The sequence below is a fragment of the Gymnoscopelus microlampas genome, assembly GCF_963454915.1.
Source record: "Gymnoscopelus microlampas genome assembly, chromosome: 17".
Lineage (NCBI taxonomy): Eukaryota > Metazoa > Chordata > Actinopteri > Myctophiformes > Myctophidae > Gymnoscopelus > Gymnoscopelus microlampas.
The window spans coordinates 35,539,851-35,564,059 of NC_139954.1; the positions used below are offsets into that span (position 1 = coordinate 35,539,851).

The 24,209-nt window shown below is 40.2% G+C and overlaps 1 protein-coding gene across 2 annotated transcripts; it reads right to left on the reverse strand.

The window, feature by feature from the left end:
• Positions 1-354: 354 nt before the first annotated feature.
• LOC311064145 (sacsin-like) lies at positions 355-21,619 on the reverse strand. Of its 2 annotated transcripts, XR_014602683.1 has the most exons (9): positions 21,550-21,619; positions 17,383-17,407; positions 16,840-16,927; positions 16,343-16,454; positions 16,040-16,186; positions 12,719-14,150; positions 12,446-12,534; positions 1,214-12,239; positions 355-590 (listed from the first exon to the last, which is right to left on the reverse strand). XR_014602683.1 is itself a non-coding variant. In XM_084083921.1 (8 exons), the coding sequence occupies exons 2-8, from the start codon at positions 17,400-17,402 to the stop codon at positions 1,270-1,272; spliced, it is 12,858 nt and encodes a 4,285-aa protein (XP_083940047.1). In that variant the 5' UTR covers positions 17,403-17,407; positions 21,550-21,619; the 3' UTR covers positions 1,113-1,269. The 2 variants fall into 2 exon arrangements, 1 of the variants encoding a protein (XP_083940047.1); XM_084083921.1 differs by lacking the exon at positions 355-590 and having other exon boundaries at positions 1,113-12,239.
• Between the last annotated feature and the right edge of the window lie 2,590 nt (positions 21,620-24,209).

Sequence of the window (24,209 nt, forward strand, 5' to 3'; positions counted from 1 at the left end):
ATACAGTACATCAGATTTAGGTGTTTGTTTTTGCTTGTTTGTTTTAATTCATAATTATTAACTCCTTTTTGTATTGTGTTCTTTTGTGACAGTAGAGAAACAAAGAGGCAGGCACAGTATACTATTCTACAGTAAGTATTCACAGTGACTGATGCCCTTGAAAATGTATTAATATACTGCTTCCTCCATACCATGAATTATACGCATTACTGAAGAAAGAAAAATACACATAGCATTTTTTTTAGGTGCAACTTTACTAATGACTTAACGATGCCACCCTCTGCCCTTACATTCAGATACAGTACATAAGAAATCACAGCTCAGAAAATAAATCAGACAAAAGATATGGATGGTTTAAATGTATTTAGTAAAATTCAAATATTACATCTCAAAATAAAGTTCTCAAGCATAAAAATCAATGAACTTGAAGTACAAGCATGCAATTTTTTTCCATGTTCTTAATGTTGAATGTTTTAAAGTTTCTTCCATGTTTTAATTTTCATCTCAAAGAAAAATCTATGTTATTGGTCCCTCTAAGTATTTACTTTGTTTACAAAAATCAGATCACAATATGTATGTTTGACAACTAGCTGTAGAATACAACTCTCGTAGACGTATTTATGATTCTGACGTTTTCAATCTACGACAGTTGTAGACACTCCTCCCCATTGTCACTGGGACTTTCAGCTCCTAGCCTGTCCGGGGCTCCAAACATGTACAAATGCAAAAATAAAGGTGCTTACTCCCAAGCCCCAAATGTTAACTAACTGTCCAGAGTTCTAGTGCAATGTAATAATCCATATCTTTCAATAAAAAAGTGTTTTAATCCCGTCTGTGGCCGATTCTGTCGGAAGTTCCCAATGGACGGTAGTGATGCGCCACATCTGGTGAAACCCGGAATTACACTCGTAATGTAAACAGGAAGTAAACAAGGGTGAAAATAAGGCGTTCGGCCACAGACGGGAATAAAACACTTCTTTATTGAAAGATATGGATTATTACATTGCACTAGAACTCCTGACTGTTAGTTAACATTTGGGGCTTGGGGATAAGCACCTTTATTTTTGCATTTGTATGTGTTTGGAGCCCCGGACAGGCTAGGAGCTGAAAGTCCCGGTGACAATGGGGAGGAGTGTCTACAACTCTCGTAGATTGAAAACGTCAGAATCATAAATACGTCTACGAGAGTTGTATTCTACAGCTAGTTGACAACAATTTTAATATCTTCTTAAACTCAACTCGACACGTTTAGCCTACCATCTTGAATGCTTAATTGACATATGCCTCTATTTGACTGAGAATATCTGATGCCAGCTCCAGTGCTCGAGTTTCATTCTCTGGTTTGAACTGCCCATTGGGAATGAGGGGAGGAGGGTGACAGCTTGGATACTGAGTCTTCTTGGCGTCGACTCCCAGTAACTGTAGTTCTTGAACAACCTGGGCCAAATTAATGAACTTCCCCGCTCTGTAGCGGGGAATTCTTTCTGCGAGTTGTGTAATGGAGCAATTGTTGACCTGTTGACCTGTTCTTTTGTACTCTGCAGCAATGAGAGCCTTTTCCACTGCTTGATGGACCTTGAACAGACACCACTCGGTGCTCCCACTGCTTTTGTCTCTGTGAGCGGCTGTGAGATCACAGCGAGCCTGTCTACACCAGCGCTGGGCCTCCTCTCTGTCTGGTCTTGGGACATTTCCATGATGTGTCCAAAAGTTATAACTGTATGAACGGTAGTCTCTATTGAACCTCTCTCGACCGCGTCTGTGGCGCCTGGCTTCCTTATCCCACTGCTCATAGAAGTCTCTGTAATTTGTGTTCCACCTTGGGTGGGAGTGTCTGGAATTTGTGTTCTGCCGTGAATGAGAAGAGTTTGACGATTTGCCTGTCATCAGCTCATCAATTCTGTTCTGCAAGTACTTGAATGCTTCAGTGGCGAGCTCTTCATAGTCTGGGTTTTTGTCCGGATGCCATCTCAGGTACAGACGTTTAATGGCCTTTCCCCTGTCCTCCTCAGAAAGAGTCCAGATCTCTGCCAAACATTCATCAATTTCCTTTTTGGCTTCTTCAAGTGTTGTGGGCAGCGGCCGTGCATATGAGAAACTTGTAGATGATGCTTGTGAAGTATGTGGCACAGAGTGCACTTGCACCAGTGGCTTTAGTTCCATGCAAGTTGGCTTCTCCTCCTGTTTTGGCTTCTCTCGTTTAAACTGATATAGATCGAGAGAGCTGACTTCGATGACCTCATCTTTACCAATTTGTATTTTGTATCTGTGTGAATATAATTGTCCAGCAGGCTCTGGCAGCTTCTCAACAATAACTGCATAAATGAACTCCTCGTCTGAAGCAGAGTCATTATAGCCAACGTATTCTCCTTCTTCAAAGTTATTGATGAAGCTCTGATCTAGGGAATCCTTCCATTCCTCAGGGATAGCGGTCCCAGGGGTGGGTGGACAGAAAAGAAGGTTCTGAGTTTCAGCACTGTCATGAATTCCGTTGTCAGACAGTATTTTCTGAACCTCCTCCAGTGAGTCACACATAAGTAACTGTCCAAGAACTGTTAGGTGGACTGAGGGAATGCTATTATCTAAGAGAGCATTTATCTCTTTAGTCAGCGTCAGGTTGACTTTATTAATCACTTTAAGAGCCATACTGTCACTGTGCTTCAAATAGAAAATGCAAACTTCTTCTCCCTTTTTGACATTGACCTCTGTTTCAGACTTGGTGTCATTTAGTGGTTGTTGATCAAACCAAAGCTCTGTTTCAAGGCTTTTGCAGCAGACCATCTGAATGCTCCCAAACATCTGCTGGCACATGTTAGTTGCGTCTTCTTGTGTAATTTTGCTCCTTGACTGCGCTCTGATGAGGCTGATAAGTCCATGTCTGAAGTGTATTGAGGAGAGATGCTTCTCAAACCCTCCACTAAAATCACAGCTGGCTCCATACTCGCAAAGCGGCATGTGTGAATCCACCACCTTCTCTTCAGTACATCGAGAGAGCATTTTGGGCTGATTATCATTTGGTAGCAACTGCAGCAGTTGATGATGATCATAAATATCACTGACCTCAGTGATATTGACGTTTTCGAGGAGGTGTATCTTGTTCTCCAATGCTTTTTCTAACCTGTTTGCCTGGAACACTGTGTCATTGAAATAGAGCATGTTTGAGGGGTACAACCTACCATCTTTTGAAGGGAGGTGTAAAACCTTTGGTAGTTGAAGGGCTGATTGGCTCCCTTGATTTTTGATTAGCTGAAACAGTCGCTTCACGGCATGTTTGATAGTATTCGCCTGGTTTGCATTGAGAGTTTGTTTATCACAGGACTCAGTGTAAATTGCTTCAAGGACATTGCAATACTGCAGTGCTGTTGGCTCCTCATTAACACCAATTGTTTTGAAGAACTCTGCATAGAGGACATCCTTCCCAGGAATTTTGTACAAGTAGGGCCTGAATTCCAGGTCACTCTGGAGCCCTAGAGAGGTCTCTTCAGCTTTCACCAGTTTTGTGTCGTTTTCAACCAGCACAACAGGGAGGCCAGTCAGTGAATGGCTATCAAAAGTATTTGTTTGTAGATGGCCATATGAAAGACGAAACACTTCAGCACGAGTTTCGATCAAGTCATCAGTTTGACAAGGTACGTGACAGATGTTGCTGATGTTTGTGGTGACGTACGGGCCAGGTGGCCTTTCAAGGGCTCCATGAGTCACCATTTGCATCTTTTCCTTCTTTGACCAGTAGCCTGGTATTATTGGCATTGAAGTCCAAATCAGACGTTGATCTCTGATCACTTCATCACTTTCAATCAAAGATCCCCTGATTGCAACAGCAGTCCTCTCAGCTGCAAGTGGCTGATGGTAGGCACACAGTTCTTTACCAGTTGCTTTAGGAAAAATGAATTTGATGTCAGCTATTTTCTCCATCAACTTCTTTTGTTCTTCATTTTTGCTCTCTTGTGTCAAGGCTGTTTTCAACAGTTTCAATGACTTCTGTTTCAACTCCTTAAGTTCGAATTGGCCTTTTGCCTCTCTTTCTATTTGGTATGCAAAATCTATTATCTCCTCCTTTGACACAACATGTTTCATTCCAAATGCTGTAAGCAGTGCTTTCACTTGTAACTGCTGGGTTGCATTGAACTCATTCCAAAAGCTCTGAGGTACAAATTTGTCTTGAGGCAACATCATCTTGTACATTTCCACACTTTCATCAAAGTAGTGGGACGCTTTCTCCAAGTTCCCATGGGCACTCTGAATCAATTTCACATCCTTCATTGAAAAGATGATTTTGTCCTGATGCTCATTATAATTGTGAGCATGTTGTACTGATAACAACATTTTGAAACAGTGAAGAATCTGTCTCTCTGTGAGCTTGTGTAGGACAGGCAAGATGAACTTCATAAAGAAGTCCAAGTCAGATAGGATTTGGATGTTCAACTGGTAAGACAGTGGCTCATTCTCAAGATTGTACTTGAGAAAAACTGTATTTCTGTGATGCTGCATGAACAGAGCAGGGAATTCTCCAACTGAGATTAACGTCATGTTGAGGATGAATACCTGTTCAAGATTATCAAGCGGCACTCGCTCACCATGTATGGTTTCAAATAATGGCAAGGATGTGAGCTTTCTCTGATAATCCTGTTTGTTTATTCCAGATTGTAAAAAACATTGAAGTTTTCTTAACTCTTTGTCTGAAAGGTGGGGAAACTCACAATGATTGAGTTTGTAGACTTCATCTAATACAGCATTTGCATCATTGGTATTCATGAATTCAGGGTCTAAAAGTGAATGTATCTGTGTGCCCATCTCAGTGTAGAATGACCAATTAAGCTTTGTGTAGCCAAGTTTAAAGAGAACACTTGATATGTCCCCTTCTCTGCCAAGATGAATCACACTTGGCATGTCTTTCATTGTTTGGAGAAAGGGTCTGTTTTTTAACCTTGGACACACAACAGGTATTATACAACAGTCACTGAACAGCTCCTTGACAGAACTCAGTGTCACAGGTGTTTTAGTTCCCCAATCTTGTGATGGTGTTGATGTGAGTTGGCTTGTGAAGAATTGCCAAAGTTTTTTCAGCCACTTCAGTATTGCCTCATTTGGGACATGGAGGTTAGAGCTTGGATCAACTGCACAGTCTTGCAGGAATCTCTGAAGTAAAGGTTTTACATACTTCACTGACATGGGAATCGTCAAATTGTGGAGAAAGCCGCCATTTTGTAGAATCGCCTGGTGGGCCATATTAATACGATAATGTGCAAAATCTGCCTCATACTCAGAGAACAAGCGATCATATCTTGACATCAGCTTGGGAGAGTTATGATTGAACACTCTTAGAACTTTATCTTGTGTGAGAAGAAGTGGAAGCCCATTGATTGAACTACAGTTGTCTTTGTTGATATCGTTCAAGCAGAACTGTAACAGCGTGGAGCATCTGCTGTCATGTCTAATCAGAGTGTGTGAGATAGGTAAAGGTAAACCCCTCTCAGTTTGGTTCGAGTCATTGAGTGGTTTTTCTCTAAGGAAATTCCGCACAGTTGAAGGACTGACTGCATTCAATTCAATTTCAGCAGTTTTGAAACCTTCCCAAATTTCTGACATTTTTGTGGTAAAAGGCACTAACTTCATTCCAAGATCCTCTAAAATGGGATTAATATAGGTGCTCAGTGGGTTAATCAAGTGAGGTGCATTAGTCAGTTCTGTCTTTCTGACAGTACACCAGTCAAAAGTAATCTCTGTCACTGTCCGATGTGCAATTTTCTTTACTGAGCTCCGTACCACTGGAATAACATCAAGTGCTTTCTCATGTATTGACCGATACACCTCTTGTACCATACCATGCCAATCTTGAGCAATGTCTTTTGAGACAGTTGGGAAAAAACACAAGTAGGAGCTATCAAGAACTGTCCATGGAAACTCAGTTGCGGAACAGACTTTCACTTTTTTAATGCTACCACGGAGGTATTGAATTAGTTCTGCATACAGGGGAGCTATGACGTCCTGTTTTAAAGACTCATTCCAATTTGTTTTCAGACTTTGGCCATCTGCTTTCCAAAGGTCCCTTCTGGAGGAATCAACCTCAAAGTTTCCATTGACATGTATTGGAAGTCCAGTTTTGCCTGGCAGAGGAAGTGAACAAAAGACTCCTCCATTTAAGTCTCCCATTGTGACTGGCTTAGGATGCACACGTGCAGCTAGTGCTGCTTGGGGTATAATGTCTGAATGTTTTCTCTCTTTTCCAATGCTGCTTTTGAAGGAGCCAAACTGATCTGCAATGACCCATTTACTTTGTAGTTGATCGTTGGTTGAAATGCTGACACCATAAATTGCTTTGTATGGTTTTACTTGTTTGTCAGATTGCAGTGCCGTGCATAGATGGTTTTGAAAAGAACATCTTTCTTCATCGCTCTTCTCTGAGAGACATTTTTCAACTGTGAAGGTTGTGAGGAGGTCTTGCGAGTGTTCGTTTATTTCATGGAATTGTATTTTTCGTATATTTTTCAGAAACAGGATCAATCCTTCAGGATCTTCAGACAGGGCTTTGGACAACTCAATCATATCCTGATTAGTCACTCCCTGGTTTGATATTTTGGAGTTGTTTGCCATGACACCTGTTCTAAGCGGCAATCTGAACATGGTGCCATCTCCAAGTGCAAATTGATCTGGAAGAAATGACTTGTACACATCATCATACATTTCCTTAAAGACATTTACTAGATTGTAACCACACCCATTAGGTTGTTTTCCTGACGAACCTTCAATGTATTTCAGATTTGGATCAGAAATGCAGAGTACTTTATCCCCAGTTATGATTGAAGGGCAATCAGTCAAATGGTAAACAGAGTTGAATCCAAGACCGTACTTTCCTGTTTTCCCTTGAATGTCATGTTTTCCACCTTCTCCTAGCTGTTGAATGCCTTTCAGATCTGCATCAGAAAACACCTTGTTGTTGTATACACATAGTGCCGGGCCCTGTAGCTGGTTCCACTTCTCCCCAAATGTTTTCTCCGTGCCATGCTGCCTTTTGTCCCAAACAAAGTGGATTTCTGTTGCTTCTGCATCATCTGCATTTTGGATGAGCTCCTTCAGGATATCTTTCTTGGCTGGATAAGCTGAAATTATGTTTTTAATTCGGACAGTCAGTTGCTCTTGCTGTCCAAACTGAAAAGCAAAGGGTGATTCCACTGAATATTCTTGCAGAGTTTGATGCCTGGTTGTTTTGATTCCAAAATACTGAGCCATGACACTTGGGATATTCTCATGGCACAAAGTGACAGTTGCAGTGTCTGGCATCCAAGGACTATCATTGAAATATAGTTTGCTTGCAGGCTGTAAAACACCATGTTCATTAGGTATGAGGCAGTCACTTAGATTGTTCTCATTGGCTTCATACAATCCTCTGTTTAATATTGTTAGGCAAATTGTGAGATCCGATTTTGGAAGGGGGTTGGATCCATGGAAAGTATGCAGTGTCTTGAGTACAGTGAGACACTGATCAACTGTGAATTTCTTTTCAACACCCACACATTCCCACAGTTTTGTGAAGCCTTTGAAGACTGTTGGAAGCCCATGGAGATATGGTTTTGCTTCAAATTCCGCATTTTCGGCCACAGATTTCACATGCTCAAACTTGTCCCCAACAAGAATAAACGGGAATGAATGTGCAGTCTTTGAAATGAGTTTGGAATCTCCCAAATTGTAGAGCCACTGATCCAGGAACTTGTAGCATTCATCTGCAATTTTTTGAAGTGTAGACTTGGAATTGTTGAATGATTTTGTTTCCTTACAAGCTTCTTTCAGCTGCTTAAGTACCGTCTCAGGTCTCAAGTCAGAACTTTGATGAATTCCCAGAATTTTGAGGACTGGATCAGCACTGTGCAGGTTCAGATTTGTACGATCGACCACAGGATGTATCATGCTTACAAGGTAGCGACATTGGTCACTAAAAACATCAACAGGCTTCCAAAGTTTCACCATTTGGTCTTTTTCACTGTTTGGAGGAAATGCTGGAATAAATGCAGTATTCCTTAGTAGATTCCAGTAGGGAGAGCCCTCCTCTTTATGGGAACTCCTCAGAACGTCAAGGATGCACTTCAGATGTCCATAGGCTTTGCTTTTGTCTTTGCTCCAAACACTGGTGATTTTGTCAGCTCTGTCTAAGATGTCTTCCAATGGGAGTTGGTGATTAAGCATTCCCAATTCCAGAAGCCGCTGAATCCTTTTGGGGGAACAAAAGTCACTTTCAGTCCCTCCAAGCAAGCGTCCTTCGTTATTATCAAACAGGCAGGCTACTTTCCCAGCTGGATTCACAAGCTTCTTGATATACTGGAGCTGTCCACTCTGTGTGGGAATGCATGGATAACACTTAAGTAGATTGTCAATTGGCTCACGGTTAAGGTCAATAGCATGCAGCACAAGAGCATTTCTACTCTCAGGGTCCATGGTACTCAGGTTGCTAAACACCACTTCATTGTAAAACTTTTCCCAGTTCCACATTCTGCTCTGTAGAGCCTTTTCCAAGGCAGCATCTCTGAAGCTGTTTCTCACCCACAGTGGAAGAGGAACAACATGGTTAGGTGCCTTTACATAGCTCTGACACACCTTCATAGCAAGCCTGCCAATTCTTTTGTCCTCTTCAATGCTTTGATGTAAAAATATAGCCTTGTCAATTGAGCACCAATGTATACCATCATTGAAGAGCTCAAGGGGCCTGCTGGAGTACTGGGTGATGGCAAAGTAAAAGGCATCTGCCAGAGGCTTAAAAGTATCACTCACTTTCTCCCTGTCAGGCCAAAAGGTGTGATAACAGTAACTTTCCATCTCCCCATTTTCAGCCATACTCTTCAGAGTTAAAAGTACTGTGATATATGCCGTGGCTGTAGGATCCTTAAGAAGAGCTTGGTTCCACTGATGTTTTACTCCAGTCTCCCATAAGCCTTTGCGATTGGAAGTCACAGCAAATGCTCCATTTATATTCACAGGAAGGCCAGTGTGAATGGAAAGAGGGAGGAAGCAAAATGCCTGTCCAACTAGATCAGTCTGTGATGTGACCCATTTCTTGGTTTTTGGATCATTGTGCAAGGGTACAGCGATTCCCCCGACAGGCAAAGAGAATTTGGCCTTCTTGTCATCTTTAAGGGCCATTTGTAAGGAGTCCTGTGTCCCGAAGCAATTGTACAGAAGCCAGGCCTGGACATTAGAGCCATCACAATGTTGGGTTATTTCGGCAATGCTGACTGTGCAGCAGTCAATTACTTCTTTACATTTTTCTTCAAGTTTCATCAGTTTTTTCTCAGCACCGCGCTGCTTTAATGTATGGATTTCATCTGGAATCGCAGTTTTTTTCAAAACTGTTTTTGAAACTGTGAAAATGGTTTTGATATGGTCCTCTGTTGGAGGAGTTGGAGCATTGTCTGCAATGTTTTGTAGAGATATGGTGCTGACGTTCTTCAGAAATAGCAGGTGAGTTTGTGAGTTGTTGGCTAAGTGCTGCTGGAAGGTGACAATACTGTGTTTGTCATACACCTTTGTACAGATTTCAGATGTGTGAGCCTCTTCACGTGTCCGGAAAGGTAGTTTGATCAGAGTACCTGGGTAGAGAGTAGGAGTATTTGCTTTGGAGAAATTGCAATCAAAAATGCATTCATATGGTCTGAACTGACCAGAAAACCAATGCAAGAGTCGCTGTTGAGAGAGGTCCAGCTTGATTCCAGGATTTGTTTTGCTTTTGATATGCTTCTTAAGGTGGTTGACATTTGGATCAAGAATGAGAAGATGGTTGCCACTGAGGATGGAGGGAACATCTGTCACGTGATATACAGTGTTAAATCCAAGTCCAAACTTTCCAATTTTCTCAACCATATTAGCCTTTGAGGCGGCTCCTACCCTGACAATGTTTCCCCAGTCATCTTCTGTGAATAGCTCATTATTGAATGCCCAAAGACATGGCCCTTGGCAAAGAGACATGCCAGGGTCAATCAGACTTTCAGGAGGGGCATTGTGGACTCTGAAATCCACCATGAACTTGCAGTCTTTTGCACGAGCATCCTCAGCATTTTGTATCAGCTCTTTGAAAATGTCATTTTCTTCATCATATTCATTAAGAATGTTCTTAATCCTCGTGGTTATGGGTTCATGCTGCCCACATTGTTCTATTCCCACTTGTTCTGGACTGAGGATTCGGGTGCTCAGAAGTGGGACCTTCAGCCACTCCGCAGTTGCTTTTGGTATCTGCTCATGGATCACATAAAATTCTTCCTCATCCTTATTAAGTGCCTCCAATCCATCTCTGCTTATGTCACAGAAGACTGTTGTTGACAGTGGTTTGAGGGCAAATCGGTCACCCTCTGCTCTGACGGGTACCGGGATATCACCAGTAACAGACTTCTTCTCTCTACATGTCCAGTTAAGAATAGCTATTGAGACATTCAGCTCAGATGAACGTGCAAACTTCTCTTTCCTTCCATCAATGCTTTGCTTGATATCATTAAGGATACCCATTGTTTCTTCATCTGAAAGGTATGGCCTTAGTCCAAACTTGCTCAACAATCTCTTAAATGGTAGAAATTCTTTTGGCACCTTCTTAATGTAAGAGCTCAGATCCAGACTAGATGGGTAGTCAAGAACAAGATCCTGAGGGGAAACAAACTGGTTGTGGGTCCATAGCCAACATTCACCATCCGTTATCACTTTTTTGAATGCAGAAATGTGTTCTTGCATGTGTCTGTAAATGCTGTGTAACTTCCTCTTGAAGTTGGTATCTGTGTCTGGAGTCTTCATTGTCTGTACCAAGGATCTCAATGCTGACAAATTCTCTTTCACTTTCTCAGGCGGGGGTACGCGTTCGAGACCAAGTTTGGTACCAACATTCTCACTGAGCTCTCCTGTCAGAGGCATTACATGCCCAACAATGTCCTCATACATTGAATGTCTTACTTCCTTTGGGCAGAAGAGGCCTTTTCCTTTGCCCTTTCCTAATGTGTTCTTATCACCTGGTTTGACACATGGGATCCATTGTAACACAGAGAGACATTCAAGCTGCTCTTTTGAGAAATTGGCCAGCAAATCATTAGTATTCAGCAGTTTTAAAAGCACCTCAGACTTTTGAACAGCCTCCTTTTCAGAATGTGAATTCATTTTTTCAATCTGTGTGACAGCTTGCAACAAGAGGTTTGGAGTGACATCCGTCATTTTAGTTAGCAATCCAAGATCTTTTAAGCTCCCAAGCATCTGTGAGGTCTCCGTATAAACAGATGGGGGAAAGAAATCTGATCCAAAAAGAACTTTGAATTCTTTTATTCTTGGATCAAAGAAGCTTGAGGTGCGTTTCAGCTCTCCGTTCATTTCAATGAAGTTCAACTCTTTCAATCGCTTTTTCAAAGCATCATTCTGAGAGAAAAGGATGTTGCCATGTTTTAGAATCCAAGTCATGATTTTCACTACATTTTCTTTGCCAAAATCCCTCCTTTCAATTCCATCAATTAGGAGGCCAGTTGCTTCAGCTGTATCCAAGAGAACAATGTCGAGCAGTCGAAGTAGTCTGCGATCAGCCTCAGTGGCACACTGAACAACTGTATCAGGCATGGGGAGTTCTGTTGGTATTTTTGGACTTGAACTTAAAAGTACAGCTTTTTTAGACTGGACGGCAACACATCTTCCATCCATGGTTTGGAAAAGAGGCAACTTTGACAGGACATTTTTCTCATTGACTGAAAGAGAATCCAAACCAGAAAGATAATCTTTAAGTTCTTCCCTGTGTTTGAGAGGGACAGTCTTGATTTCATTGATGACATGCTGACAATCTAAGTTCACAAACAGTCGCATGACACTCCTTGGAGATGGGTTCAACACATAAGTGTCAAGGTCGTCGTGCTTCAGCCAGTCGTCGCCTCTCACAACTGTTCCACCAACTGTTTTCACAATTTGAACAATTTGGTCTGGCAAGCTGGTTAGTTTGTTTTTCTGGAAAATGAGGGTTGAGTTCTGTTGTAATCTTGCAAGTTGTACGGTATGCTTGACGTCATCTTGGGGTTTGATGGGAATTAATGGCATGCCATTGAAACAACTTAGATCTCTGAAGTGAGTGTTGAGAAACTTCCAGAATTCTTGGAGCCACCCCGAGGGTGGATGCTGGCTATTGCCAAACTCCCAGGTAACATGATTTGCCTTTGTCTGTTTCCAATCCTTTGGCAAATACCTCTTTGCATATTCAGCCACATCATTTGCATTGATGTTGGATATCTTGAACAAACCTGGAATTAATAAACGAATCAATCAAACAATCAATCAATAAATCAATCAGTAAGTGTGTGTGTGTGTATGTGTGTGTGTGTGTGTGTGTGTGTGTGTCACGCACGCACTTACGCACTTACGCACGCGCGCGCGCCTGTGTGTGTGTGTGTGAAAAAGTAATGGAATAATTATTGTATCATTGCATTGTACAAAATAATATCCTTACGTTTTGTGGCTAGATATTTCAGGTGAGCAAGGCTAGGTGTACTCAGATCACTGGGAATGAAGAGATTTTTGCAGCCTGGCAGCAGGACTCTGTAGTGTAGAACAAGAGAATGACAATAAAAAAAGTGCTCTACTAGAGCCAGGAATGACTACAGTAATATATTGTATTTTTTAAATGAATTTAGCTGGTAAATTGTTTGTATTTTTTAGTCTATATAGCATTACACCATGATTGTTTAGATATTGATAATAATAATAATATTAATAAACTTACCTTGGAAATTCATTGCTATCAATGAAAGCAATGTCCTCTTCTTTATCTGTGAAAGATCTGAAAGTCCCATCACTGAGTGGAAGGAGCTGAAGGCCCTGAAGTTCTCTGTATTGTCCATCACTCAAAATGTATTCCAGAAGCAAGAGCTTGTCCTCTTTGGAGATATGATGCAAACCATTTCTGTGGAGAACTGCCCGTAGGAATGATGGCGTCACATGCCTCAAGGGAATATGGTGTTGATAGGCATCCTTGATAGCTCTTGCAACACAGTCTGGTAATGTGACAAGATTTTCTCCGTAAGAAACCAGAATCCTCTTAACAGCGGCCACTATTTCAGTGCTTGTTGAATGATTGCAGGGGAGCAAAGCTTCTGAAAGAGTGACAAACTTTCTTTCATCTGCTGCAAGAGAGAGGACGGCAACATTCTGCCTGAATAGGCGTTGGAGTACATCGAGTGCAATTTCATGCCATTTGTCTTTGTGCTGCATCTGGCTGATGTCTGGCCAAAGATCATATACAACGGACGCAGGGAGTCCCTCGTCTTCGGATAGTTTGACAGCATCTTGGAGGATCCTGAGGTATGCATGTGGGAGAACGTCTTTTACTAGCAATTCATTCCACTGAGCAGCTTCATCATATTTCTGGTCTTCCTCCTGCCACTTGATGTGTCTTCTGTTGTCTGTGAGGCCAAAGCATGCATTCACATAAACTGGGAGTCCAGTCTTGTTGGATTCGTTGTTAGGTAGGGGAAGAAAACAGCTCAGCCTACTGTCAGTGGAGTGTCTCTGCTGACCACATAGAAATGCCAAGTCAACTTGAGGACGAAAGCACAACTTTTTTGCTAACGTATCAAGCTTTGCTATGTGGCCTTCTTTCATGCAACAAGATGTGATGAGCCACTTCTTTGTCTCTTTGCGGTCTTCTGAAGAAAAGCGTATGTATTTGAAGCTTGTTGAGCCCTGGATGGCTAAATCATCTGACTCCAAAACAACATCTGTGGCGTGCGAGCAGGTCACTTGAACTTTGATGTTAACCGAGTTGTCTGGCTTGACATGAATCAAGGACACAGATGTAACATTTCTCAGAAAGAGTGGGCTCAAGTCTGCATCTGAAAGGAAGCTGTCAAAAAGCTGAGCGACTCTATTGGTGTCGTACACGTTATCAGAAATCTCTGATGCTTCATTGCGCAAGGGGAATCTGAAGAGTGTCCCATGAAAGAGCTGGTCTCCTGTGATAATGTTTTCCCATGTCTGCTTGCTCACAAGAGGAATGATGTCTTGAAGGGGGTGCAATTGGTCACGTAAGGTCATTAAAGTTTCCTGGTCTTCTGTATCAGACAAAGACCATCGAATGCCTCCACTTTCTTTTCCAAGTAGCTTCTCTTGGGGGTCTAGCAAGCCAATGTGTCCTGCACTGAATATACATGGTACATCTGGAAACATAAATAAGGTATGCTAAATGTAAATGATATTGACAAAGATATATATTTTGATATTGCATTGTTTTAGCTGAATGTTGCAATAAAAGTATCCATCACAATATTTACTTATATAAACCTTTTGACTCATTTATTAATCTTACACTTTTAAGCATTAAAAATATATGAATATTATGTCTGCAACATTATGGGAACCCCATTATTTTTACTTTAATGCTTTCAATCTTAAAGTTTTTTGTATGGGGAAAAAACAACACATTTCATTCCGATTGAAATTAGTATCCTTCCTGACCTGAAAATTTCAATTTCTGTTTATTAAAGAGCTGAAGAGAAACACTGGAAATACCCTATAGCAATGATTACTATCAGAATATTTAAAACTTGTTTCGTGTGTGTGTGTGTGTGTGTGTGTGTGTGTGTGTGTGTGTGTGTGTGTGTGTGTGTGTGTGTGTGTGTGTGTGTGTGTGTGTGTGTGTGTGTGTGTGTGTGTGTGTGTGTGTGTGTGTGTGTGTGTGTGTGTGTGTGTGTGTGTGTGTGTGTGTGAGTGTGTGAGTGAGTGATTATCATTATTGTTTTGTTCTTGCGTGCAGATATGTCACTATAAACTGCATTTGAATTTTAATAATTGAATAATAAAACTAGAATTGAATCATAGAATTTGAATTGTTTTAACCTGAATAATTGATCTCCTTTTCAGCTTATCAGCTCCTGCTGTATGTTTTTGATCATTTTCTTCACTCCCATACTGAGTCATGGACTTTTGTAAACTTGAGTGACTTTCTCAAATCACCATTTGGATAATATGAATGAACCAACTCTCTCTTCTATCACCAAATAATGAATTGCATTTTTATAGCATTTTATGGCTGACAAGTTAGCATTTTAATCAAACATAATACTGTCATTTTGACTTTTCAAACATTTGATTTTCATTTAAAAATCACCTGACCGTTTCATTATGCATAAATAGCCTAATGGTCACCCTGCACAAAGCAGATTATTTCAAGGCTCCTTTGTAAAGATCCAATATAACGTCAACAATATGAAAATTGTTGACGTTATGCCTTATGAAATTATAGGCTATCACCCAAATTTGCCATGGGTGATAAGATGGTCTTACAGGTCTAGGCTATATCAATTTGATGTCAGTTGATAACCACTGTTACCTAATGTTGAGGTTTTATATAGATTATTTGGCCCACAGTTTCAGGGATGACTCTATACACTTTCATATACACTTGTGCAAAAGAAGTTCAATCAATCAATCAATCAATGGCCAAAATCGTCTCCTTTTACAACGAGGAAATGTCCAGCTCAGCTCTTTGGGCAACTGCAGCACTATGCACGGGTGTTGTAGGAATAAGACACGTAATTTTAACTGAATAATAGTTTGTATTACTCTTTATCTGCAGATTTACTGGTGGTTTTAGTGATATATATTAGGAAGTATTACACGTGTTCTTTTAAGTGACTATGGGTTGTCTCCAAGTGATGCTGAAGCTTGGATGGCTTTATAGATTAATTTGGCAGCACTATCATCAGTGTTGTGTAATTTTTTTTGTTTTTAATCTAATATCTAATAATATGTTGGATTCATATTCATTAATTAATGGGGGAGGGGGGTAGATCCTATCACCCCCTAGGGGTTCTCGAACCCCTGTTGAAGACCCAGAGTGAATTCAGTAACAGAGGTCTATCCGTCTCTTCAGCTGTTTAATAAATAGAAAATAACAACTTTTCAGGTGGGACACAATTTTATCATTTATCAGGTTCAATTTTTTTTGTGTTCGAATTTCAATTTTGTCTGCTCTGTTTTGTAGGACCATGTACTTCTACAACAGATAACAGATAAGATGTATGTATTCAGAGTAGCATTGCTTTACCTGTTATGTGGTAAACAGAGTTGAAGCCGATCCCAAACCTCCCAACTTTGTTTGGATCGTTGCGCTTGACACTCCTTCCTGTATTCTGAATGCCTTCCCAGTCTTCAGCAGCGAATACAGCGTTGTTGTAGACATAGAGAGCAGGGCCTTCAAAATGAATGAGTCAGTTAACAAGTTATCACATAAGGTTTATTTCTTTGGTTCTCAAAACTGGTCTAGCTGATATTTTTGGGATAAGTGACAAAAATTATCAGCTTTGAAATGTTTGACAATAAATAGGATTCTCAGAAAGCCACCACATACCTTGGTATTTCCCCAGGTCATCAGTCCAAAGGGTCTCTGTACCGTAGCTCCTCTCATCATGGATGAAAATAACTTCAGATGCTTCAGCATCATCAGCATTTTGGATCAGCTCCTGTTCAGACCATTGCAAATGACATGATATGATATGATATGATATATATATATATATATATATATATATATATATATAGGCCGATTCTAAAAACGCCATCTAAATCCTGAGCTAAGTTTTCTGAAAAACTTCAAATACTACAAATAAATGATGTTGCTATACACTGTACATAGCAACAAACCCCTCAAAAGGGGTTTCCGTCTTGAAAGGTATAGTTACAAATAGGGGTTCCCGCCCAAAATGGGTTAATATGAGCAAGATACAAGAAAAAATACACTATTCATGTAATAATGTATTTTACATAGTCATTAAAAACATGCAATAAGTAATTATGTTAAATGGCAGAATAGTAATATAGTTGTAGCAGAATGTGCACTGGTCCCACCTTCAAAATTTGTCCACCATCAGGATATCTGCGTAGAATATCTTTCAGGTAGTCAATGAATGGAGGCGCTGTTGCACCAAACGCATTTCTAAACAGAAAAACATGATTAGGCCTACACATTACAATGAAAATAATGCAGTGTATTGTAAGCGTCACTTTACATCGAGCTTCACTTATTTCAAATAATCAAACTTTTATCATCACAGACAATATTAAAATTGGAATATGTATCACACTATTAAAAAAGGTTAATCATATCTGTGAGGAGTCAAACATTGTTATATTTTTGTGTACTGTTTATTTGATTGATTGATTGATTGATTGATTGATTGATTGAAAAAAAAAAAAGCCAATTATCATGTGGCCCTTAACAAATGTTTTGTTTGTTTAGTGGGTGGGGTCATTATAGCTTAGTTCCAGTTCTGAGCGACAATCAAAGTTTGTCAGATGACGCTTAGATACACCTTCCTTTATACATGTGTGCCGCTGAAATCAATTTTAAGGTGATGCTTCTGAATAGCAAGATAAAGGAACACTACTCACCGAGTTTTCTTTCTGTTCATCCTTCCTGGATAGGATCATGTAACAGAAAAAAATAATTAATGATTATAAAGAACCAACTTTATTTTATTTATTTGTAGGAGATCTCAGTCTTGTTTTCCTTTTTTTAAAATCAACTTTAACAGTAAAGGAAGTTTAATGAAGGTTAATAAAGTTTCACAGTCACACAGAAATAGCCTATCCATTTGGTAATCCTTAAAACACAGAAACTGCTTATCAAATCTGCATATCAGTCACTAATTGATTCCTGTTGGCTCCAGCGTGCCAAAACTGATTGATTTACAATCTGTCAGATGTCTAGATGCTCCTGAAGGCAGACAGTAGAGTTGGACGCAAAAGCAGGACGATGCAGGCAAGGTTCAAACTCATAAAAGTTTATTAAAGTAATTTGAAGTTCCGTTTAGAGTTGTCACCGGGTGCAGAGATGGTGTTGTTTGGAACTTGTTCAGATCACCAACATATTGGAAGGGGTATAAAGCAGAATCTTGCCTTTATATCTTTATTAGCAAGAAGAAGGATACTATTGGAGTGGAAATCACCACTGGCCCCTAAAGCATCTGTATGGCTTAAAGACCTCATGATGTACCTAAATTTGGAGAAAATTAAATTTAATCTGAGATGATCACCGGAAAAATGCGATCAGGTTTGGGGCCCTATGATTATGAAATATGAAATAACTAAATTAAAGACGTTACAGGACAGATAAAGCAAACACCACCATCGACACGTTGACAAGCGCTAGGTTAATGCATGCTAAAGGAAGAAAATAACGGATTCCTACTTTCCTTTTTTGTATACACTCCATATGTACCATGGGGAGGGCTAGGAGGGTTAGCGAGGGAAATCATAATACTTATGAATTGATTATTATAATTTGTGTCTTTTTTCTTTTGAGTTATGTAACTCTATGTTACATGTCTGAATGTTGCATGTTGTATGTGGGATTGGGGTGGGGGGTAGATGTAAGGGCACACAAAAATGTACTTTTTACATCCTATGGCAACTGTATTCCCATGTACTTGTCAAAAGCAATAAATACACATTTAAAACCTTTTACTTACAAAAAAAAGTAATTTGAGGCAAACGTAGGCAGGTCTATTATCAGACTTAAAGGCTCACAGCCAAACATTAACTCATCTAACAGGTTTTACTGAAGGCTCTCCACCTAAACACAAAACTGACACTGATTGCATACAGGTTACAGGTACTCACACCATAACATAGTTTTACTTTTACAGACAAACTGAAACAGAGAGGTACAGTATATAGAGACCTATGGGAACTAACTAGACGCAGGTGAACTCAAATGACAATTAACATAGGATAGACTGGGGCGAACATGTCATAGGTCATTAGGGTAACAATCACATGGGTGGGCAGACAGGTACTTCATATTGAAGGTAGAAACGTGTTCTGTTCTACACCAGGCATGCGCCATTGACGCACATGAGAGGCAAACTGGTGGCGGAAGTTCGATGGAATGCATCTAAGTTAATGAGAGCCAGCTGGACCGGTTTATGGTTGTGACCTTTATCAGATAATCGGTTCAGGAAAATAAAAGACAAAGCGTGCACATGTTTTATCTGAAAGAGATGTGAACAGGGGGAGTGTATATTTGAAAAATATTGCCTGGGTTGGTACTAGGTAGGACTAATTGCAGATGAATTGCGCAATCCCTATTGCCCTCTTGTTTTTAAGAGCCATTACATTTCTAAATTGCCACCTAACAAAGATGACACATTTCACAATAGTCATGTGCAGTTGGTCTGACCAGAGTACCTTGTCCCAAAATATTAAATATTATGATTAGTGATGTTTATTTGTATATTTCTGGCAGGACCACAGAGACCACACAGACTACTGAAATAAAATAGCTTCTCACATGCTATGCAGATAGATCTAACAGAAAATAAAATGTCAGGTCGGGATACCATTTAATCCAATCAGGAGAGGGACATTTATCTGCTCTTTACATCAGGGGTCTTCAACGTTTTTCAGGCCAAGGATCCCCTTGCTGAGAGTGAGATGAGAGGGGACACCCCCCTTGCTGAGGGGACCCCCCCCCCACTACATATCCCCCCCCCCCCCCCCCCCCCCACTACATATTGTAGGCTATTCATGACATGTTAAATGACATTTAACCACAACCTTCAATACTTTGTAATTTTAAACTTGACCGTTGGCTCTGTACTTGGTCTGCTCTTTTGTCCCCTCGACACCAAAGCTCTTTGCCGAAAATATCAGATCTACAAGCTCACAATGCCTGCAGTGTGCTTGTAAATCGGCTATTTTCGAAGAATTCCACTGCACTTCAAGGTCTCTAACTATAGTCAAAATAAACAAAACTACTTCGCCACTCACCGAAACAAAAGCTGTTTTGTGTTGTTGAAAGTCTATTCTCCAATGTGGGAGGCCTCTCAGGACCCCACCTTCTCTGTATAATACACTTTCGGGGCAGAAAATAAAGTAATGATAATAATAAACTTCAAACCTCCCAAACCTCCCAAAACAAACTGATTCGGCTACTCCTCGGATTGGGGCACATGACCCACCTTTCTCCCACCCATTTTGCCAGCCTAGGCTGGCTCAGGGTGGAAGACAGGGTTAAACAACTAAAAATGGGACTGGCCTTCAAAATTGTAAATGAAAATTTGCCCGATATGCCCCCTATTCCCGCATATCTGAGTAAATACCTCCAAAAGGTTAGTGACACCCACAGTCACAATACCAGAGGGAGTGCAAACAACAATTTGGTACCACCCACCCATAAAACAAACATGGGCAAATTCTCCTTCTACAGCACTGCCACCCAGGTTTGGAATGGTCTAACCCCATCCCTCAAAAAATGCAGTTCGCTGGGCTCATTTAAAAGAGCCTTAAAAAATCACTTTTCAGGAGGCCAAAAGAGGAGGTAGTACCATTTTCCCGTTAGACCCCCCCCCCCCTGTTCTTGTACATATCTTTCCCCCTTTTTTTTTATTCCATTGGCTGTACATAGTGTATATATATATATATATATATATATATATATATATATATATATATATATATATATATATATATGTATATGTATGTATATATATATATAATTTTTTGCTGTTTTATTTTTTATTTCTTTGTGTAATGATATTCGAACTGTGGTGCCACTATATATGTCTATGAATTGAATACCAAGGCCCTCATTGGAAACAAGTCCGCAAGGACTTTTATGAACGGACCTGTTAGACAAAGTATTTTAAATGTAAATGTGTTGTTTTACATTCTTTTGCCTAATAAAATATTCAATCAATCAATCAATAATGTCGCGAGAAGGAAATTATTGTATTTATTCCACTGCGCCCTCTACAGATCTGGTCAATATAAATTACCATCGACCAGATCTGTAGGGGTCGCAGTGGAGTAAATAAAATAATTTCCATCTGGCGGACATTTTTCTGCCCAAAAAAAGTGTATTATACAGAGAAGGTGGGGTCCTGAGAGGCTTCCCACCGTGGAGAATAGACTTTCACCAACACAAAACATCCTTTATTTTGGTGAGTGGCGAAGTAGTTTTGTTTATTTTTTACTACAGTTGGAGACCTCGCAGGCAGTGGAATTATTTGTCTATACGCAGAGCCGAGTGCCTGGCAGGGCGTTAGAGAGAACTCACTAACGCTCTGGACCAGGGCTATCCCCCATCCATCACTTCCAATTTCACTTGTTTATCTTACAGGCTGCAGCCTATCTTGTATGAGTTCTGCATCATGTTGAAAATAAAGTCAAATAGAAAATGTGCGGATAATAATTTCAGAAATTGTTTATATGATGTTTTTGCATTATTGTATTTATTGCCTGTCTTTAAATGTTTCGAAGAATTGAATACACACCCCAATGGAAACAAGCCGTAAATGCACTTAGTTTCTTGGGTTTATCCTTTTAGCATCCTTTTGTATGAAGCTGTTTTTTTGCAAACTGCTAGCCTAATCCCTAATCACTCAATCACAAACCCTCCATCCCTATATAACCACACCCCACAGAGATGAAAGTTACTTTTCTTATTAGGTCACGTTTGTATTTTATTCTATTCCTATCAAATTGCCTGCCCTTTACGTTGACAAAGACAATCATAAATTACAATTATCCAATCATAATATAATTGGGCTACATTACCTCAGTCATGGTCTGAGAGAACAGTCAGGTTGCAGTCAGATCAGATCGCTCTGTGTCAATGATCACTGCGTTGTGTAATCTGTAGTTTTATAGTTCTACTGTTTTTTTTCTCTCTGCACAAATCAATGCCAACTCAGTTTCCTTTCATCATTTTCTCAATGCGAAACTCAAACATCAAGAAACGAAACTTAACACATTTCTAGATACGCAAGGCAATGAAACGAAACTTATAAGTCATAAAGCTGATTCATTGTGCTTATATGAATACAAATAGCCATATGCTCCGTTTCCTATGCTTCCCATTGTGGTACTTACTGTGCTATGCATTCAATATTACTGTAGCCTACATGGCATGCACGCAGTGGTATAAAGTAACTAAGTACATTACTCAAGTACTGAGGCCTACAATTTTGATGTATTTTTTTTACTTTACTGGAGTATTTACAATTGTCAGTACTTTTACTTCTACTCCACTACATCTCAGAGGCAAATATTGTACTTTTACTCCACTACAATTATTTGAAAACTTAAGTTACTAGTTGTAATTTTGATTATTATTACAACAGATGCATTACCCACTTTAGCCCTATATACATTTCGGCCATTTGAAAATAGCCAATCTACAAGCTCACAATGATGCAACGCATTGTAAGCACTGATCTAATATTTTCAAAATATTTTTTATTCATTTCATACATTTGAAAACTTGTGAAAGGGGACATTCTGCAAAATGAGTAGCCTACTTTCACTTTTGTGCCTTAAGTAGGCTACATTGTGATGCCAATACTTTTGTACTTTTACAAAATGTAGGCACTTTTTTTTAGTGTTTATGCATTGCAGAATTGATACTTTTACTTAAGTAAAAATGTGAGTACCTTTTCCACCACTGGGCCTACATGCACGACTTGCGCCGTTATTCCGCCCATCACTAGATGATGCTGTATCCTTCTAAAAGACTGGAATATGATTAGTGTTGCCATGTCCGCTTATTATAAGCCACTTTGGGCTTCTTTTTATTTCAAGTTGCTTGTACATAATTGATATAATAAAATATTGGTAGTTGTTGCGGGTTGCATTTTTTGGGGGGCTTGTTTCTAAAGTGTAGTTGCTTATTTGGGGCTTCTTTCCTAAAGGTTTAAACCAGTGTTTCTCAAACATTTTCAAGTCAAGTACCCCCCAAATTAATATGTATTTGTCTGCGGACTCCCAATCTGAAAATATTTTATGCCAGGGAGTGGACCCCATACAAGATTTGTGTTGTTAAAATGTCTCAAATATATTCGGCATTTTTTCAAAAATGTCTTCCAAGATAAAAAGAAAAGAAAAGCAGATCTGCAAGCTGCGTTGTGAGCTTGTAGATCATTATGTTTCATGTATTATGTTTAAAGGGTGAAGGGCTCGCTTCTTTTGGGCTTGTTTTCATAGATCTGGTTGCTTGTTTCTCTCACAACATCTGGCAACGCTGGATGGAATAGGTTACAGTAGCCATAAATCTTACTGTGTTGTTGTACCAGTGATTTTTCCAATCATTTAGTAGGCTAGGCTATGTAGCCATTATGATTCTATTATGAGCTTGTTCCCTTGAGCAGCGAATACAATCCGGTATGTACATACGCTCTCGCATTTATTTATGTTTAATTTACAGTCGCTTCGACAAAGAATCTCCCCGTTTTCTCCGCTGAAGGCGATCGAGGCCTATAAGATAAGCTACTGTTTGTTGATTCTGCGATGCGTTTTTCTTTTTAATCATGAACAGTACAATGACATGTTGTGATCGGTGTAGGCCACCACGCTTTTTGATTGATTGATTTTTGATTGATTGAATACTTTATTAACAGTTTGCAAAAAAAAAACACAGATAGTAGGCCTACATACACTTCAAGTTCAATACAAAAGGATGCTAAAAGGATTTAACCCAAGAAATCACTATATGGCTTGTTTCCATTGGGGTCCTGTGTAAAGCTATAAGCTTTATTGTATATCTTTGATTTGGACGTTTTAGTGGGTTTGAGAAACAAAATTCCAGGAGTGTGTGCCTATTAGGATACTATTGGCGCTGTGACAGTGTACAATTTTATGCACACCTGTGAAACGCATTCATCATTCATTCATCATTTTTGTATGTGTTTGCTATAATTTGCAGATACCGATGTCCCTATGGTATGGTGTGTGAAGGAAAGGGCATTTCTCCTCTCTCACCACCATGGTTGTAGAAAGCATCATGTTGGAAAAAATCAGTGTTAAAGCGGGTGAAACTGAGCAGCGCAAGTGCTCAGACTGCGGATGTCATTTCAACCCACCAGAGGCAGAAGCTACAATCTCCAAATCCCAGCCATCAGCAGCAACCCCTAGACACAGACAGAGGCGTTTGCACAAAGCAAAGGGGCCTTCTAAATGCCCGTCCTGTGCACGTCTTGCTCCCTCCAGTGGCCGGCGGCTTCATAGAAGGGCCTTCCGCCCAGACCCTCACAGCTGCCCACTCTGCACCAAAACATTCATATCCTCCGCCCACCTGGCCCTTCACCTGCCCTCTCACAAGGAGAGGAAGTACCGGTGTGCGATCTGTGGCAAGCTCTTCATCCAGGCCTCCCACATGATGGCGCACAAGCTGATCCACAGTGGGGACAGGCCATTCAAATGCCCGGAGTGTGGGAAGACCT

Bases quoted from the DNA above. Each gene is read 5' to 3' on its own strand.
- LOC311064145 (XM_084083921.1), bottom strand. From the start codon at position 17,402: ATGAACAGAAAGAAAACTCG. The intron at 16,187-16,342 runs GTATGTGGTGGC...TTCATTTTGAAG, and splicing joins TGACCTGGGGAAATACCAAG to GCCCTGCTCTCTATGTCTAC. The intron at 14,151-16,039 runs GTAAAGCAATGC...TTATGTTTCCAG, and splicing joins CTCTGTTTACCACATAACAG to ATGTACCATGTATATTCAGT.